The following is a 19,894-nucleotide window of genomic DNA, read 5'->3' as shown; positions in this document are numbered from 1 at the left end:
GAGAGAGAGAGAGAGAGAGTGAAGGCACATGATTCCAACAGCCTGTTTCAGTTCAACATTGTCCTTTACTGTTCTTCCTCTCTCCTGCTTGATAAGGGTTTTGTTGAAATACCTTGCTGGTTGTATATTCCAGAAGGGCTTGACTAGTTCATGTCTGCTGCAATTATTGTTTCAGAACACAACTCAATTTTGATATCTCATCTCAGAAACATCTGCAAAGTCTCAGTGAGGTGTGAATAGTCAGGGGATGGGGTCTTTCACACTCCCTTGGTCGGGGGGTGGGGGGGGGGGGTGGTGGGGGGGAGGAGTTGATTGTCTCTCTTCATTCCAACTTTTTGGAATCTGAAATTGTGTTTTGTAGCAGCTCGGCCTGTCTGGGCTGTTTCTTTTAAAAAACCACAATTGTCTGTATAGGGTTCCAGTTTAAAATCCAGCCAATGAAAAGATCAGAAATCATATCTTCAAAAAGCACATTCCTATGACAGCAGTAACAGAAGAACTGGCCATAATCTTCAAATTCTCCTTAGATACGTGAGGTTGTGCCAGAAGACTGAAGATTTACTCTTGTTTACACCTTTGTTCTAAAAAGGAAGTAAAGATAAACCAAACAACTATCGGCCAGTCAGCTTAGCCTCAGTGGTGGGAAAGCTTTTAGGAATGATATTCCAGGACAAAATTAACAGTCCCTTGGGCAAGTATGGATTAATTAAAGAAAGTCAGCACACATTTGTTAAAGGAAAATCATGTTTAACTAACTTAAGTTTTTTGATGAGTAACAGAGGGTCGTTGAAGGTACTGCAGTCGACGTAGTGTATATGAACTTAAAGTTAGAGCACCATTCAGCCTATCATGCTCATACCAGCTCTCTGTAGAACAATTCAATCAATACTATTTCCACTGCTCTATCCCTGTAGCCCTACAAGCTTATTTCCCTCCAGTGCCTAAGCAATTTCCTTTTGAAATCATTCACGATCTCTGCTTCCACCACCCTCACTGGCAATGAGTTCAGGTCATTACCTCTTGCCGTGTAAAATACCTGTGCTCCCTAGTCCTTATACAATCAGCTAATGGGAAAAGCTTTTCTTTGCCTATCCTATTTAAACATATTATAATCTTGTACACCTCTATCAATCTCCCCCTGATCTCCTTTGATACCTAGCTTCTCCAAACTAATCTTGTAGATAAAGTATCTCATCCCTGGAACCATTCTAGTAAATCTTCTCGGCACCCTCACGTCCTTCCTAAAGTGCAGTGACCAGAACCGGATGCAATACTTTAATTGTGGCATAACTAAAACTTTATAAAAGGTTCAGCATAACTTGCCTGCTTTAGTACTCGGTACCTTTATTTATGAAGCTCAAGGTGCCATATGCTTTGCTAGCTACTTTCTCAATATTTTCTGCCACCTTCAAAGGTAAATGCTTATGCACTCCCAGGTCCCACTGTCCCTGTATACCCTTCAGAACTGTGCCATTTAATCTGTATTGCCTCTCCCTATATCTCGTGCCAAAATGGAGAATGGGATAGATGGTGATATTGGGCAGAATATTGCCGTTGGCGTGGGGGCCTGACACACCGACACGGAAAATGACATTAGATGATGTCGGGCATGCGTCCCAAAGTCATTGCGCGTCATTTCGATATTTAGTTCGGCGGGCGCGCGCCCACCGAACTGTCAACGGCCTTTTAAGGCCATTAAAAAAGTAGTTTCCTTATTGATAAGGCTAACGGGCAGGTGAAGAGCCCAAGCGGCCTTTGCATTTTTCAGGAAACCTCATCCAAGGCCGGGATGAGCTTTCCTGAAGGTCTTACAAAATAATTAAATACATTTTGTAAACTTCACAAACATGTCCCAGCTCATGTGACGCTGTCACGAGGGGACATGTTTTAATAACTTTTTTTAATTTATTTTTAATAAAGTTTTATTATCTACTTAGTCTCCCTGAGGCAATTCCATGCCTCAGGGAGATTGCTGCGCTCTTTCGCACGCATGCGCAAAAGAGCGCAGGCTCTGACTCTCTCTCCCTCCTCCTCCCCCCGCCCGCACAGGGTAGCGCTGAGCATTACCGGCTGTGCGTTACGCTGGGCGGGCCTTAATTGGCCCACCCACATAAAATGGCGGCTTGCAGTCGATCAAGGGCGGTGATCAGCTCCGCCCCCGCCCGCTCCCAAACAGCCCACCCGCCATAGGAAAAATTCACCCCATAGTGATAATGTCACTGGATGAGTAATTCCGAGGCCCAGGCTAATGCCCTGGGGTCAGATTGAATTAAGGGCTCTGTATCTGAATGCCCACAGCATTCACAATAAAACAGATGAACTGTCAACTCAAACAGAAATTTGTATGTATGACCTGTTAGACATTTCAGAGACGTGGCTACAAGGAAACCAAAGCTGGGACCTGAATATCCAACTGTATGTGACATTCAGGAAGGACAGGAAGCTGGGAAAAGGTGGGGAAGTAGCTCTGTTAATTAAAGGGACCATTAATACTCTCATGAGAGATGACCTTAGTTCTAAAGATCAAGACGTAGAATTAGTCTGGGTGGAAAGAAGAAATAGCAAGGGGCAGAAAACATTGGTTGAAGTTGTTTATAGGACACCAAACAGTAGAGGTAATGAAAATCACTGTACAAATCAGGAAATTAGAGGTGCTTGTAACAAGGGTAATACAGTAATCATGGGGGATTTCTATCGACATATAGGCTGGGTAAACCCAATTAGAGTAATTGTTGCAGAGACAAATTCTTCAACGTATGCAAAATAGTTTTCTGGAGCAGTACTTTGAAGAACCAACTAGGGAACAAGCTGCTTTAGATCTGGTATTGTGCAATGAAAAAGGACTAATTTGTAATCTTGTTGTGAAGGAGCCTTTAGAAAAATGTGACCATAATATGATAGAATTTTACACCAAGTTTGGAAGTGATGTAGTTCAGAGGCTAGGGTCCTAAATCTAAACAAAGGAAACTATGAAGGTATGAGGGGAAAATTGGCTATGGTAGATTGGAAAACTATGTTAAAAGGTCTGATGGTAGGCAGGCAATGGCTAACAGTTAAAGAACTAATTCATAGCTTATAACGAAAATGCATTCCTTTAATGCACAAAAACCCAGCAAGGAAGTGTTCCAACTGTGGCCAACAAAAGACATCAAGGATTGCATTAGACCAAAGGAAAAGGAGTATAAAATTGGCAAAAAAAATAGTCAAGCCTGAGAATTGGGAGCATTTAATAATTCTACAAAGGGTGACCAAGGAAACAATTAGGAAAGGACAAACAGAATGAGAGTAAACTAGCGAGAAACATAAAAACGGACTGTAAAAGCTTCTGTTGGTATGTAAAAAAAAATTAGCAGAAACAAATGTAGGTCCATTACAACCAGAGCCAGGAGAATTCATGATGGGGGAATAAGGAAATAGCAGAGAAACTAAACAGCAACTTTTAAGGCAGACACATGGAGGAAAACACTAAAACCCTCCCAGAAATAGTGGAGAATGAAGGGACAAGTGTAAACGAGGAACTGCAAGATTTTAATACCAGTAAAAAAAAAAGTACTAGAGAAATTAACGTGAGTTAAAGTAGATAAATCTCCTTGACCTGATGATCTACATCCCAGGGTGTTGAAAGAAGTGGCTGCAGAGATAACAGGTTCATTGGTGGTCATCTTCCAAAAGTCTATAGACTCTGGAATGGTGCTTGTAGATTGGAGGTTGGCAAATATAACCCCACTATTTAGAAAGGAGAGAAAACAGGGAGCTACAGACCTGTTAGCCTGACATCAGCAGGAGGGAAAATGCTAGAATCTATAATAAAAGGTGTGATAACAGGACACTTAGTGCTTATCTGGGACAATTCTGCCCCAAGTGCAGTAGCGGGCAGGAAAAGGGATGTTTTACCTGCTGACTGCAATGGCGGGTTTTCACACCGTATCATCCCATTCCCACCTCATTCATTATACATTCTCGGGAAACATGCTGGGCATTCTCTGATTCACCCGCCCGCCTTCATCTTAGCCCTTCAGTAAACCGAGTGCCATATTTAAAGGCCGCCCCCGCAAGAAACTAGCACTCTTCAAGGATAGGAAGCTGCTAGGTACTGATGATTGCCAAAGAGGGGAAACATTCTGTCCCCAGCCCCCGTGGCTGGCCTCCCTGAAGAGCCTACTGGATGCACTGGAGACCAGCCACGATGTCCTCTACCCCCACTCTGGGCGAAGGCCAGCAAGCAAGGTCACCAATCAAGCATGGGAGGTGGTGGCAGCAGTGGTTAGCACCAACACCCCGCAAAAGAGGACAGCCATCCAGTGCATGAAGAGGATGAATGGTCTCATCCATTCTTCCAGGGTAACTCACTCTTCATCACTATCAATTCACACACACACACAAACTCATCACACATCCCCAGGGACACCATCAAGGAACACCACTAACTCTTTCACACACCCTCACATCTCCATCAGACTCTCACTCTCTTGAGCTCACATCCTCATCCTGTCCATGGCTCCACTCATGCATTCTATGCAGTGCCATGTATCCTGCTCACATTCTCTCCATCTGTTTTCGTGCAGGAGAAGCCTGCTCACATCAACAGGGGGAGGTCCCATACTGGGGGTGTAATGACCCACATTAAGCTCCTCACTCACTTTGAGGACCATGCCATCACACTGACTGGTAACGACATGGACCGTGCCTGCGGCAACAGTGAGGTCGATGGCAAACACCCGTGAAAATCCTGCACCATATCATCACTCGCTTAACACAACTGTGAGTACTCTCTCGCCTGCTTTAGACTCTGCTGCCATGCACCAAGCAAACGAAACCCTCAGCCAGCCAGTCTCTCAGCTCCATCCAAGGTCACATCTCCAGTGAAGAGGACACCCCCTCAATTGACGAGCTAGAAATAAGCAGCTTGGAAGACCTGTCACAGAGCCTGCCCACCCCTCCACCAACGCAGGGGCACACACCTCAATAGGACCTAGATCTAGAGCACCGATCTAGAACCCTAGATCAGGTTTGCAATCTGGTGGTCATCGCACAGGCATTTGTGCGCAGCAGGAGGCAGATTCAGCCAAGCTCCCTGGCACTCGGAGGACTGCTGGGGAAGAGGCATCTGTAAGGTCCGAGTCTGCCCACCATCTACAAGGCAAAAATCAGGAGCGTGACGGAATACTCTCCACTTGCCTGGCATCCCATCCATCACCTTAAACATTCATTCCCTCCACCACCAATGCACAGTATGCAGCAACTCATCAAGGCTCCTTCAACAGCACCTTCCAAACATGGTTCAAAATACATGATAGAATGGGCGAATTCACTCTCCAAAACCCCCAAAATGAAAAAATCACTGACAGGCGACCAGTGAAAGAAAAGTATCACCAGTATGTGGAAGAGACAGAACCTACAAAAAGCTGCTCCTCCAATCACAGATTCTGTCTCCCGAGTGCTCTTCCAATCACAGGCTCCCTTTCTCCCAATCTTGCTGCTCCTCCAGAGACAGAATCTGTGATCGGAGGAGCAGCAAGGGCAGGAGAGCCAGGGTCCAGTGATAGCGGAGAGAATTTATCCAAAATTAAATGCACAGGACATCTTCAAAATCAGCAGGTTAAGATATCTTCCACACTTCCTCATTCAGTCTGTCGTTCCTCTCAATCGCCCATCCAGGCCATCTCCAACTTCCTGGTCCACTATTCCCGGAATGTGTACAAAATCAGACCTAAGAGTTTTATAGCAAAGAAGAGAGACTTCTTCAGAGTTGTGAGGCTGTAGGATTAATTTGCAAGATGATTGTTGACATAGTTGCTATATTAACCAATCAAGATTAGATTAGGCAAATGGATGCCCATAGAGAGGTTAAGTGGTATGGGAACAGGGTGGGTAAATATGACGATGAAGAGCTGATTGCCCCATTTACATGTTGCAACTTATCTACGTTTTGACATAAAATACTCGGTTGATCAGTTATGGTAGTGTTGGCTGTTGGATAAATCTCAGCCGGAACACTAGAACTCCCTGCTCTTTTGAAAAGGCCATGGATCATTTATACTCACCTAAACCTGCAGATGAGCCCACAGTAATAATGTCTTATTCAAAAACACAACCCTTCAGCAACACAGCCCTCCCCCAGCACTGCGCCTGAATGTGGGCCTGGATCATATGTCAAAATCCTGTAGCAGAGTTAGGATCTATACATTTCTGAGTTAGAGGAAAAGGGGCTACCAGGCCAATACTGCTTTTATTAAAGAATGGTTGGAGGGATTTTCCTCCATTTTTTTTCCAGTTACTACAGTAAACTATACTGTGGTCAGAAATTTCAATCTAACAATAATCTCGCCAGAACCACATGGTTGAATTACTGATCTAAAGATGAATCCCTTTAAGTACTGAAAGGGAATTGTAAGATGAGTCAGTCAAATAGAGGGTTTTTTTTTTAAAAGTCTCTGAGTAATTAATATTTTTTGGAATCATGCATCTTTGGAGTGTTGCAGGGAAAGTCCATTCACCCTTTTTCTTTATGCAGTGAGTTATGAAGATCTGGAATGCACTGGCTGAAAGGATGATGGAAGCAGATTCAACAGTAACTTTCGAAAGGGAATTGGATAAAAAAAAAACTTGAGGGGGTGAAAAAGGGAAAAGAGGCGAGTGGGACATATTGCACTGCTCTTTCAAAGAGCCAACAGAGACAGATAGGGCACAGGTAGACCAAAGGTACGGATATAATACTTCCCTGACATCAATAAGGACCTGTGGAGACCCAGGGCAGAAGGTTCATGAGATAAACTACATGATGTAAACTGACAAAGCTGTGATCTATGTCCCAGTTTTAAAACAACAGATTACTGGGCATGTAATCACTGGAGCAGGAGTAAGCCATTTAGCCCTTCGAGCCTGCTCCACCATTCAATATGATCATGGCTGATGCTCTATCCAAATGCTTTCTCTCCATATCCCTTGATGTCTCGAATATCCAAATATTTATCAATTTCTTTTTTGAATATACTCAATGACCCATTCCCCCAGCCTTCTGTGGTCAAGAATCCCACAGGTTAACCACACTCTGAGTGAAGAAATATTTCCTTATCTCAGTCCTAAATGGCTTGCCCCATATCCTGAGACTGTGGCCCCGGTTCTAGACTCCCCAGCCAGGGGAAACATCCTCCCTGCATGCAGTCTGTCTAGCCCTGTTAGAATTTTGGAGTATATTGTGGAGTAAAAATTTCTTCCTCAAACAATCCAACCCTTTAACAATGAAACGTTCCAAGACACTTCACAGGAGCATTATAAAACAGAGTATGACACTGAGTCAGATAAGGCGACCGTCAAATGACCAAAAGCTTGATGAAAGAGATGGGTTTTAATGATGCCTTGAAGGTGGAAAGTGAGGTAGAGAAGCAAAGAGGTTTAGGAAGGGTATTCCAGAAGTTAGGATATAGGCATGGCCATTGATGGTGGAGCGATTAAAATTGCAGATGCACAAGAGGTCAGAATTAGATATCTTAGATGGTTGCAGAGCTGGAGGACACTGCAGAGATAGGGAGGGGTGAGGCCATGGAGGGATTTGAAAGCACGGATGAGAACTTTAAAATCAAGATCTTGCTTGGGAGCCAACGTAGGTCAGCAAGCACAGGATGCTAAGGACAGGCACATGTGCGTGCACGCACGCGCTGGTATATTTTCTACCTTATCTATCTCAAGAAGGAAACCCTAAAAAATATTCAACACAAATATATATGGTAATGATGAAAGCAAAATACTGCATATGCTGGAAACCAGAAAACAAAAACGAAAAGTACTGGAAATACTCAGCTGGTCTTGCAGCTACTGTGGAGAAGTAAACAGAGTTACCATCTTGAATCGAATATGACTTCTTTGAAGCTAAAGGTAACGATACCACATGACTACATTCCATAATAAAGGAGTTAGTGAGAATGAAAAAGGAGTCTTGGAAACTAAAAAGTAGCCCCCCAGCCCACCCAAAAAAAAAAGGTAACCCTCAAGAAAATTTCAGTGACAGCCTTCAAAAAAGACTCCTGCTTATAAAATCCACACTGCTCCCACTTAGAAGGATAAAGGCAGCAGACGCAAGGGAACATCATCTGCAAGTTCCCCTCAAATCCAAACACCATCCTCACTTGGAACCATATCACTATTCTTTCACTATCACTGGATCAAAGTCTTAGAATTCCCTTCCTAACAACACTGTGTTTAACTGCACCAGTTGGATTGCAGTGGTTCAAGAAGGCAGCTCACCACCACCTTGTCAAGGGCAATCAGGAATGGGCAACAAATGCTGGCCTTGCCAGCTATGCCTATGTCTGATGAAAGAATAAAAAGACGCATCACTTCACAAATTCCGCCTGTCTACTCATTCTGCGAGCCTATATACGTCCTGTTGCAGTTGATTGGTAGCATCCTCACTGTCACACCTCCCAAGTTTGGACTTCCAAAAGGCCTTGGATAATGTGCCACCTAATAGGCTTACCATTAAAGTTGAAGTCCATGCAATAAAAGGGACAGCAGCTACATGGGCATGAAATTGGCTGAATGACAGGAATCAGTATTGGTGAACAGTATTTTTTTGACTGGAGCAAGGTGTACAGCGGATTTCCCTGGCATTGCTACTAGGACCACTGGTTTTATATTAATAACCTGGACATTGCGTGTACAGGGCATAATTTCAAAATTTGCAGATGACACAAAACTTGGAAGTTCTGTGAACTGTGAGGAGGATAGTGATGGAATTCAAGGCGACAGACAGGAGGGTGGAATGGACAGAAACATCACATATGAAATTTAATGTAGAGAACTGTGAAGTGATACATTTTGGTAGGAAGAATGAAAAGAGGCAACGTAAAATAAAGGGTACAATCCTAAAGGGGTTGCAGAAGTAGAGTGACATAGGGGGTCTACGTGCACAAATCGTTAAAGGTGGTACGGCAGCTTGAGAAAGCGGTTGAAAAGGCACATGGGATCCTGGACTTCATTAATAGAGGCATGTAGTATAAAAGCAAGGTGGTTACGAAGAACCTTAATAAAATACTGGTGCGGCCTCAATTGGAGTATTGTGTCCTATTCTGGGCACTACAATTTAGGAAGGACATGTAGGTTTAGAGAAGATGCAGAAAAGATTGATGAGAATTGTCTCAGGAGTGAGGAACTTCAGTTATGTGGGTAGATTGGATAAACTGGGGTTGTTCTCTTTTGAAAAGGTGAAGAGGAGGTTTAATGATGTTGTTCAAAATCATGAATAGTCTAAACACAGTGAAGGGAGAAATTGTTTCCATTATTGGAAGGGTTGTGAGGACACAGACTTAAGGCGACTGGCAAAAAATGCCAAAGGTGGCCTGAGGCAATTTGATTTTACACAGTGAGTGACTAGGATCTGGAATGCACTGCCTGAAAGGTATGGAAGTAGATTAAATTGAGGCTTTCTAGAGTGAACTGAATAAAAACTGGAGTGAAAATATTTGCAGGACTACAGGGAAATGAGATAAGTTAAATTGCTCTTGGAGAGAGCCAGCATGGACATGATTGGCTGAAAGGCCTCTTTCTGTGCTGTAGCCATTCTATAACTCTATGGATTTCTATTATCAACGTTATCTATGAGCTTAGAACAAGCTGATACTGCCAGCTGCAGTGGTACTTCCAGCAGCCAGTATTATCTTCGTATTCATACATTCTCTCAGTTCCTTCGCATCTGTTCCGATGGTGCCACTTTCCAAAATAGTTCTTCTGACATGTCTTCCTTCTTCCTTAATCGAGGTTTTCCACCCATGGTTGACAGGGCCCTCAACCGTGTCCGTCCCATCTCCCATGCATACACCCTCACACCTTCTTCTCCCTCCCAGAACCATGATAGGGTCCCCCTTGTCCTCGCGTATCACCTCACCAGCCTCCGCCATTTCTGCCAACTCCAGCATGATGCCACCACCAAACACAGATTCCCTTCACCCTGCCCCCACCTCCCGTCGGCATTCCAAAGGGACCGTTCCCTCCGGGATACCCCGGTCCACTCCTCCATCACCCCCTACACCTCAACCCCCACCTACGGCACCTTCCCATGCAACGGCAGAAGGTGCAACACCTGCCCCTTTACTTCCCCCCTCCTCACCGTCCAAGGGCCCAAACGCTCCTTTCAAAAGCAGCACTTCACTTACACTTCCCTCAATTTAGTCTATTGCATTCGCTGCTCCCAATGCAGTTTCCTCTACATTGGAGAGACCAAACGCAGACTGGGTTTAACACCTTCGGTCTGTCCATAAGCATGACCCAGGCGCTTGCCATTTCAACACTCCACCCTGCTCTCATTCTAACATGTCCATCCTTGGCCTGCTGCAATGTTCCAGTGAAGCTCAACGCAAACTGGAGGAACAGCACCTCATCTTCCCATTAGGCACTTTACAGCCTTCCGGACTTAGCAGTGAGTTCAACAACTTCAGGTCTTGAACTCTCTCCTCCAGCCTCTCCCATTTTTCCTAATAATTATTATATATATTTTTTTATAAATATATTTTTCTTTTCACACCTATTTCTATTATTATTTTTACAGTTTATTTCCATATTGTTTCATCCAATTTCGATCCTCTCCCTCCCACCCCACCCCACTAGGGCTATCTGTCACTTGCTCATCCTGTTTTCTGCTCTTAATGTCACCATTAGCACATCCTTTAGCTAATATCACCGCCGTCAACACCCCTTTAACCTTTTGTTTATGACATCTTTGGCAATCTTTCCTTTGCCTCCACCTATCACTGGCCTTCTATCCAGCTTCACCTGTCCAACCCCCCTTAAACAGCTTATGTTGCACCATATTTCTATTTCTCTTTACTTCTGATGAAGAGTCATGTGGACTTGAAACTTTAACTCTATCTTCCTCTCCACAGATGCTGTCAGACCTGCTGAGTTTTTCCAGCAATTTTTGTTTTTGCTTCAGATTTCCAGCATCCACAGTATTTTGCTTTTAGCTTCATTTTTCCTGATTCCAAATTCGAATCTCCACGGATCAGAGCATTCTGAATCCATTCCAGGTAAATTTAAAAAGTATGTGTCTGAAACAGTTATTAAAACAGTTGTAGCATTGCAAAGCTATTACATCCTAAGCAGTGCACTTACGTAGCACTTTTCATATCCTTAGAGCATCCTAAAGAGAATCATAGCCAATTAAGGACCTTTATACCCTTTATACATTATTATACCCTGGAGAAACATGTTAGTCAATTTTCACACAGCAAGGTCCCACAAGCAGTAATAAAATAAAGCAGATATCTATTTTGATAGTGTTGGTTCAGGGGTAAATGCTGGCCAGGACATGGTGAGAACTCTGCGGCTCTTTTTTGAAGACGGCCATGGGATTTTTTACGTCCACCTCATAAGACATAGGAGGCCTTGGTTTAACTGTCTCATCTGAAAAATGGCACCTCCAACAGTGCAGCATCCTCTCAGTCCTGCACTGAAGTGTCTACACTGTTTAAGTGCGCAAATCTCTGGTGTGGCGCTTGAATTCATTTGGTTCAAGTGTCTCACTTTTCTAACCTAGAAATAATTCTAGTCAAATTGCAACTGTTTCACAGTGACACGAAAGTTGCATTTATAAACACACTCAGAGAAAAATCTTTAAGAAATTCTCAAGGGTTATGGCTGAAGTTGGTAGAAAAATCATCTTGCATTTAGTTACTTCTGTAAACGTTACTTACCTCGTTTGGCAGCTTCATGCAAAGGGTTGTCGATTGACTCTACATGCTCAGCCACTGTGGAGAAATTAGAAATTAATTTTCACATGAAAAAAAACTAAATGCTGTACCAAATTTTCTGAACACCGCGTTACAATATTTGGCTGTTATATGCTCAGAAAAAAAATTGGAAAGCATCCTGTATGTTAAACTGAAAAAGAACCTTTCAGCCTCCGCTTGAGTTTCACTTTAAAAATGATCTTACACCCGTGGAAGGATTTGTTCAACATCCCTTACTTTCTGGAATCTTTCCCTTTGTGTTCTGTATACGTATTGCTTCTCAGGGAACAAACAACATAAATATAATAGCAGTACAGCCATTGCTGCAGACAATCTGAAAATATGATTTTGAAAGCATTTCCCCATGATAAAGAAAATCTGAAAACGACAATAAATGGAGAAAATAAAAGAATGAGCAGAAATGTACATTAATATACATACAGGCCTGAATTTTTCACCCGTTGGACGCTTGCAATCAGCGGGCCCGGGAGCAGATGGGAAATGGGCCACCGACCACGATTTCACGCTGGCTGACCAACTAGCTGCCAGCCAGCTTGAAACACTTGCTGAGAAAGGCTCAGCACTGCTGGTGGGAACGGGAAGAAGACGGGTGCTGATGTCACAGTGAGTGCCGGTGAGCACTCCCACTGTGCTCCCTGAAGACGGGCAGCTGCTTCAGGGAGCTGCAGACCTCTACAGAATAAACAAACCTCTACAGAAGAAACAAAAACAACAAAAATACTGCAAAACATATCCATGCAGCACAATCAAGCATCTGAAAGCATAACCTCATTAAAAACCAGTCCCCAGATATCTCTCTCTATTTTATTTCCCCACGGAGATTTCACCGCACTCAGGATCAAGGAGGTTGGTGCAAAAACGTAAAGGCCGCTTGACCAATTGGCCCATTGCGGATGGGCCACAAAAAAAAAGCTTTCAAATGCCTCCTCAACGGGCTTAAACGCTTGCTTAATTGTCAGCGGGCGCACTTCCGACTGCCACACACGCCCCGCCGAGCAAGATAACATGCGAGTGCGCGGTGACATTGGGACACCTGCCCGACATCGTCTGGTGCTATTTCGCAGCCGGATGGGTCAGGCGCGTGCCCTCCCACAGGACGTAAAATTCTGGTCACGATATTTAATTTGAAGTAATAATCCCACTTTATTCCAATGGAAAAAAACTCAAACTTTTGTTCTCCTTAAACAAAAATACATTTTGGGTCCTGTTTATGACTGTGGCCGTCACAAACTTGGAAACCTATAGGAAGGGAGGACTTGGATGAGCAGGTCAACCCCACTCCTCATGAAATTAACTGCAATATAAGAGGGATTTTCTGAAAGGGCCTCAGAATGCTTGAGTTCTTCTTCTCGGCTGGAAGATAGAGGAGATATTAGTAAGCAAGCTAGGGTTTATAGTAAGGTTGTGCATATTTCAAACACTTCCTTAAGAAATACAACAGCCATTGTTAGCCAACCATTAAAATGAATTGAAAAATAATAGCACAATTCCCTATGCTTACCATAGTTACTTGGAATTAATCCTGATCGGCCTCTGCAAGTTCCTTTCCACCAATTGGGATCACTCTTAAAATAAAAGTAATAAATTTAAGTAACATAAATTAATAAATCTAGAATTAAACATGCAAAGATATATAGTTGATTGAGAACTTACAATATCTGAAATGTAAAGTACATCTCCTTCATCAAAGTATAATTCATCTGGCTAAAAAAACACAAAAAGGCATATTCAATTAAGCAAAGTTATCAAATATACAAGTCATTACAAAGTGAAACCAACTGATTACATCACAAATGTTGAATTCTGCACATTTTGTGGTTATGTAATTAACGATTTCATAAAAATATACAGAACTTGCAACACAAAATGGACCAGCCTAACCTGCATGTTGACATATGCAGATAATTATAATATCTATTGGAAAAAACCCTCTAATCTGCCAAAGAGACATTAAATTACACAATGGTAATTTGCAAGCAGTAAGATAAGGATTAGAAGTCAAGTATATTCAAATGATTCATTGGTCTGTTAAAATAATATATATAATTTACCAACGTGCTGATTATTTATATAAGTCAGGTCGTATGAAAAATATTACTACTTGGATGGAAAACCTTAAATACTTGACAGATTTTAGAGCAGCAGTTCCCAAATGTGAATAGCAGCATCGTTAAGTGTTCAGACAAATTAATTCGGTAAACTATGTTTTTAATTCCACTTATTCAACACCAAATATTTAACAGTTTAAATCAGGCTCCTGCAGCAGTTTGAAGATTTGTCAGGAACCCAGAGCAGGTCACCCCCAAGAATTGTAATATGGTACAAATTCATATTTACTGTTACAACAAGAACATCTACAAAAAGTTTTCAGTTGCACAGCACCTTCAATGTATAAGGAAGCCCAAAGCATCCATCACATTTCGGTATTTTTTGATCATGCTCTCTCTTCATGCAAGGATTTTGGACTGAATAATATCTAAATATTGCGCTATAAAACAAAGCGAATTTGCACAATAACAAAGGCCATCGGCACTGAAGACTCTGTATTAAAGCCAAACAAGCCTCATTAGGGGATGTCACAACTCAGACTATTTCGAACTTATACAATGAGAACCTGTTGCCTCATCCCAGGCCAATTAGCCAGGATCACCAAAAGACACTGAACGATTCATCCTGTCACAGGTGGGCTATTTTCACATCCATTGTGATCATGACAATTTTATTTATGTGGGCGTAGTCCACACTGCGAATATAGTACACAATTTGCACAACTAGCCTGCTGCAGGCCTCAGATGACGTCAGAGACATTTCCCCTTTGCTCGAGGGCAAGAATTAACAGATGAGACGAGACAGGCAGGTTTTAAACGAGAGATTGCAAGGTGTGAACCTGAGTCTGAGAGCTGGAAGCTAAAATGTTTACATTTTTTATGCTCTCAGTAATAAAAAAACTGCTGCCAAAAAAACGTCAGTCAGGCCACAAAAGGGAGAACATATGGTTTATTCTTTTTCCTATAGATAAGGAAACAAATCGGATTGAGCTAAATAAATGTAATTTGTTTTGACTTTCACTGTACATTAATTTGCTGTCTCTGAAATATCATTAACATTCATCTCAACTCATCAAATGTTTCAGCCTATTGTCAAAATGATTGAAGAAATTCATGTGATAGCATGTATAAAAGACATAATATTCACATTACATCACAAGGGGTACTGCTGTTGCATATTTGTGTTTCGCTATCATACATTTAGCTATTGGGCAGTACAGGCACAGTCCTGAACATGAGCTGCTTGGATTGCTTGCAGGAGTGACAAGCACCACTGTACATGAGAGAATATGTAAGGTAAAACTGAAGTCAGTGAGAGCACTTCAAAACAGAAATAAAATAATCCTAACACAGGAAGGAAGAAATGTGGAGGCGTGACTAAAAGTTTAGCTGCAAAGGTGAAGGCTTTGAAAGCAGATGAAATTTAGGGAAAGAGCTACAAGATGGCTGAAAACTCTGCTACCAATGGTGGGGCAGAGAGAGGGCTTGCACATGAATCAGTCAGAGGGCCAAAGCACATGGAGGATGTGAGGGAGGTATATGTCTGGAGAAGATTGTCGAGATGAGGTAAGGGAGGGGGAAGGTGGTCTTGGAGCAATTGAAAAACCAAAGTATTTAAAATTTGATGACTGTTGCAAAGAGAGTCAACATATATTACTAATCAATACCCATGATAGCCGATTCCAACAAAGTGCAGGAAATCACATAGGCACAGAATTGTGAACAAATTGGTATTTGTGGAGGAGAGGGGAGCAGCAGAAAGTACAGCAAGGCGATCATTGCAGTTAATCAAGTCCAAAGTTGTTAAAGGTCCAGTGACTAATGAGAAGCTGTGGTATGTATGTATTTATGGAGGTGGAAATAGATGGTCTTGATAATGGTTAAACTATGGAATTCAAAGCTCATCTCAGTTCAATTCGAACAAGGCACTCAGGTCACAAACAACCTTATTCAGCCTGAATGTATTTCCCGGTAGAGGAAGGGAGTCTATGACAAGAAACTGAAGTTTGTGATGGGGTCAAAAACAATAGCCAATGATCTCCCAACACTGAGCTGGAAGAAATTGTGGCTCATCAATTCTGTCACTGCCACCTGGTCTTGAAGTCCAGTTGGAGACAAATTCTGTAGCTTGGGGGGCAAGGAGAAGGTTGAAGTCAGAATGTGGTGGGTCTAGGATGGAGGAGGAAAAAATTACCAGCTACTAACAGAACAATTAATTATTTTATCTGGTAAGGCATTCTCATTAAATATTAATATAGTTTTTTTTTCTTTAATAGAAACTAAGAAATCATAGGAGGAAAAACAAGCTATCATATTTATGGATCACACGTTATGCTCTATGTAATCTGATATATGGTGCTGGTGTGTTACAGTCACTCAGGAAGTTTGAGTTGCTGTGGCAACACGCACTTTTACCTGCATGTTGTAGATCTATGGATAGTGATGGTAGAGGCTCCAATTTTCTTTCCTGACCAGGAAATCACATAGGCACAGAATTGTGAACAAATTGGTATTTGTGGAGGAGAGGGGAGCAACAGAAAGTACAGCAAGGCGAGCATTGCAGTTAATCAAGTCCAAAGTTGTTAAAGGTCCAGTGACTTAGGAGAAGCTGTGGTATGTATGTATTTGGGAGATATTGCAGAGGTGGAAATAGATGGTCTTGGTAATAACCAGGAATCTCTCCAGCTCTTACCATCTGCCATTGGCACATGTTGGAAATATTTGAAAGCTGATACTCAAGCCTGTTTGGCTGCACTATGAATGCACCTAATATGATACATAATTCCGGATAATTACAACATTATTTCAGATATTCACCCATCAATATTCAAGTTGGACCAGCTGCTCTGTACAGATATATTACTTCTCCTATAGCACTGTCCATAATCTTATTATACTTATCTTCAACAATGTTGAATTGTATTCCTAACAATTTTTTTTGAAAGAGTTAATTGGTAGTACAACAATTATTTTTGATAGGAGTCTTTTTAATGTATGCGCCAATCCCCAATTCGCTCCTGACCAATTTCTGATCATGTAACGTGAGGCTTGATAGTCAAAATCAAATCTATCAAAACCAATAGTCTACTTAAATCTACACCATCATGACTTCAAATATTCCTATTCATTTTCCAACTAAATGGACACTTTTGTGCCTAAAGTGAGGAAAGGAAATCCTCGTTGCAAGACATTCCACACTAGAAACCACAAAAATATTATAATAAGGACAACAGTCAGTTATGTATTGAGGATTGTATAATGGAGCATTACAACATTGCCAGTGGAGAATTTAGCAGTTCTTTAATATTGGCTATTTGTGATAATTTTCTCTTAGCTGCAGAATAAATATGTTGGGCTTGGAACTATTCACTAGCATTTCTCAAGTGAAAAAAATAAGAGGGAGATGGCTATCTACAAAATGTCAAAATTCAATTTTTTTTTTTGGAATGGTTACTTCCAAACCACTTTACAGCCACGGTATTTTTGAAGTGCACTCACTTATGTGGCTAGCTCACACGTTGAGAAGACCCCCAAATAGTAATAAATGATCAGTTAATCTACTTTTGGTGGTGCTGACTGAAGTAGGAATTGTGCAACAAGAGTTCCATGGCATCCTCCTGACCCAGCACATGGGACCTCAGTTTAATATCTTGTGAAAAAGAGCATCTGGGTTTCAACTTCTTATTCAGTTCCATTCTCTAGCCTCGATCCCTATAGCGTTTAACTTGTCTTTCATGTGGATTTTTTGAAAATAGGATTCTGAAAATAAAGCAATAGCAAAATAATAAATAATATACTCCAGTCCTGTGGAGCTCACTAGTACTTAATGATTTCTTCATGGAGAGCCAATGATCTGCAAATTTCCTCTTCCATCTCCTTCAGAATGCCATGATATACAGGCTATTTATTAACTATTGCAATTTTACAGACTTCCAAATCAATGTCATACAATCTGATTTTGAATCTACCGGAGGCTACAGCATCCCATACACTAACTTATTCTACCCATCATGAAGCTTGTTTTTGAAATTTAGTGCCATTATACTTTTAACTTGTCTTTATTCCTCACAGTTGTTAATTGACCTGCGATGTATTTCTAGCATTTTAATTTTCTTGCTGATTTCCACCATTTTTAAAAATTCATTCATGGGATGTGGGCCTCGCTTGCTGGGCCAGCATTTATTGCCCAACCTAGTTACCGTTAAGGTGGTGGTGAGCTGACTTCTCGAACTGCTGCAGTCCATGTGTGAAGGTGCATCCACAGTGCTGTTAGGAAGGGAGTTCCAGGATTTTGACCCAGCGACAGTGAAGGAACGGCGATATATTTCCAAGTCAGGATGGTGAGTGACTTGGAGGAGAACTTTCAGGTGGTGGTGTGCCCATCTATCTGCTGCCCTTGTCCTTCTAGATGGTAGTGGTCATGGGTTTGGAAGGTGCTGTCGCAGGAGCCTTGGTCAATTCCTGCAGTGCATCTTGTAGATGGTACACCCTGCTGTTACTGTGTGTCAGTGGTGGAGGGAGTGAACGTTTGTGAATGGTGTGCCAGTCAAGCAGGCTGCTTTGTTCTAGACGGTGTCAGGCTTCAAGTGTTGTGGGAGCTGCACTCATCCAGGTGGGTGGGGAGTATTTTAATTACACTCCTGACTTGTGGCTTTGGGGGAGATGGGTTACTCGTTGCACAATTCCTAGCCTTTGACCTGCTCTAGTAGCCACAGTATTTATATGCCCAGTCCAGTTCAGTTTCTGCTCAATGGTTGTTTTCCCCCTTTTTCATCGATCTGTATTGCAAAAAACTGAAGACATGTTGGCGTGGGTATCAAACATGGAATTTATTTCCTTGCCTGCCCCCCTACTGACCAACATTTACATTAGCAAAGGGTGGAGGTGGGAAAAAGCTCTCAAACTTTCTGCTTTTTATTGACCACACAAAACCTGCAATCCTGCATCATGATTGGACCTTTTCCCTGTGTTTGCCTTTTTTGTGCATAAGTGTGAATAAACTAAATATGGAAAAAATATTGTGTCAATATGTTCTCAAAAAACATTTTAATTACCTTAAGCTTTAAATAGCTCTCCTCTTTAATCAGACCATGTTATGCAAATTTCCTTAGCCAACAGTAGCAAGCATCGTACACAGAAGATAAACTGATCCAATATTGAACATTATACTAGTGTCTAATTCTCTTGTGATTTTTTTTTAAAATTTGGCTGTTCTTCATAGCTCTTATTACAGCGCCCATCTCAAGCAGCAATTCAAATATTCTGTCTCCCATACCAACTGCAAAATAAGTTGAAAATTAACTCTGGATTTGTCGTTGCATCAGATGTGGCTGATGCAGGAAGTGCTCGCTGCAACAGGAACATCCGGCTTTCAGCAACCTCCTCACACAATACAATGGTGGCAGCACATTTTAAACATGGTTGGGATGATGCATTTCCTGCTTCCACCACATTGCTTAACATTCTTTTGAAAATCAATAGCAATTCAATTTTTGCTTAGTTTACATGGTAACATAACTAAAACAGCAATTTTTGTCATTAGAATTAAGCCGCTTTTAATTAAGAGTAGACTGTACTCTCCAATACCTAACTGAAGTATCACTTTTGTCTTAATTGTACTTAATTTTGAATTCTGCACCATTTGTTTGGTCACAGGGGAAGAAAAAGACAATACTTTCCATTGAAAGCCTCCTCCTGCTAACCCCTCCCCCATGTTGAAAAAATACAATTGTCAAAGTACCAATTTTATCAACATGAAGACATTTGAGGTAGGTCTGCTTAATACAACTCTGCTTCAGTGATGGGAAACACTTACATAGGTACATAAGACTTAGGAGGAGTATGCCATTCGACCTTTCTAGCCTACTCCGCCATTCGATAGGGTCATGACTGATCAGATTGTGGTCTCAACTCCACTTTCCTGTCTGCCCCCCCCCATAACCCTTGACTCCCTTGTCCAGCAAAAATCTATTCAAACCAGCCTTGAATAAATTCAATGACTGAACCTCCACTGCTTTCTGGGGAAGAGAATTCCACAGACCAATGACCCTTAGAAAAAAATTCTCCCTCATCTCTGTCTTAAAAGGGAAATCCCTTATTTTT

At 41.9% G+C, this 19,894-nt stretch overlaps 1 protein-coding gene across 2 annotated transcripts in view; it reads right to left on the bottom strand.

The window, feature by feature from the left end:
• The window catches only part of ostf1 (osteoclast stimulating factor 1), a 103,576-nt gene that overhangs the window by 50,015 nt on the left and 33,667 nt on the right, over nt 1–19,894 (bottom strand). For both annotated transcript variants that reach the window (XM_041186492.1, XM_041186491.1), the window contains exons 3-5: nt 13,398–13,448; nt 13,246–13,309; nt 11,688–11,741 (exon numbers count right to left, since the gene is read on the bottom strand). In XM_041186492.1, the coding sequence (XP_041042426.1) occupies nt 11,688–11,741; nt 13,246–13,309; nt 13,398–13,448 (169 nt within the window). The remainder of the gene's footprint in view (nt 1–11,687; nt 11,742–13,245; nt 13,310–13,397; nt 13,449–19,894) is intronic.

The sequence above is a fragment of the Carcharodon carcharias genome, chromosome 4, assembly GCF_017639515.1.
Source record: "Carcharodon carcharias isolate sCarCar2 chromosome 4, sCarCar2.pri, whole genome shotgun sequence".
NCBI classification, from domain to species: domain Eukaryota; kingdom Metazoa; phylum Chordata; class Chondrichthyes; order Lamniformes; family Lamnidae; genus Carcharodon; species Carcharodon carcharias.
The sequence above is the reverse complement of the archived record's forward strand: the minus strand, read 5'-3'. Positions and strand labels throughout refer to the sequence as shown.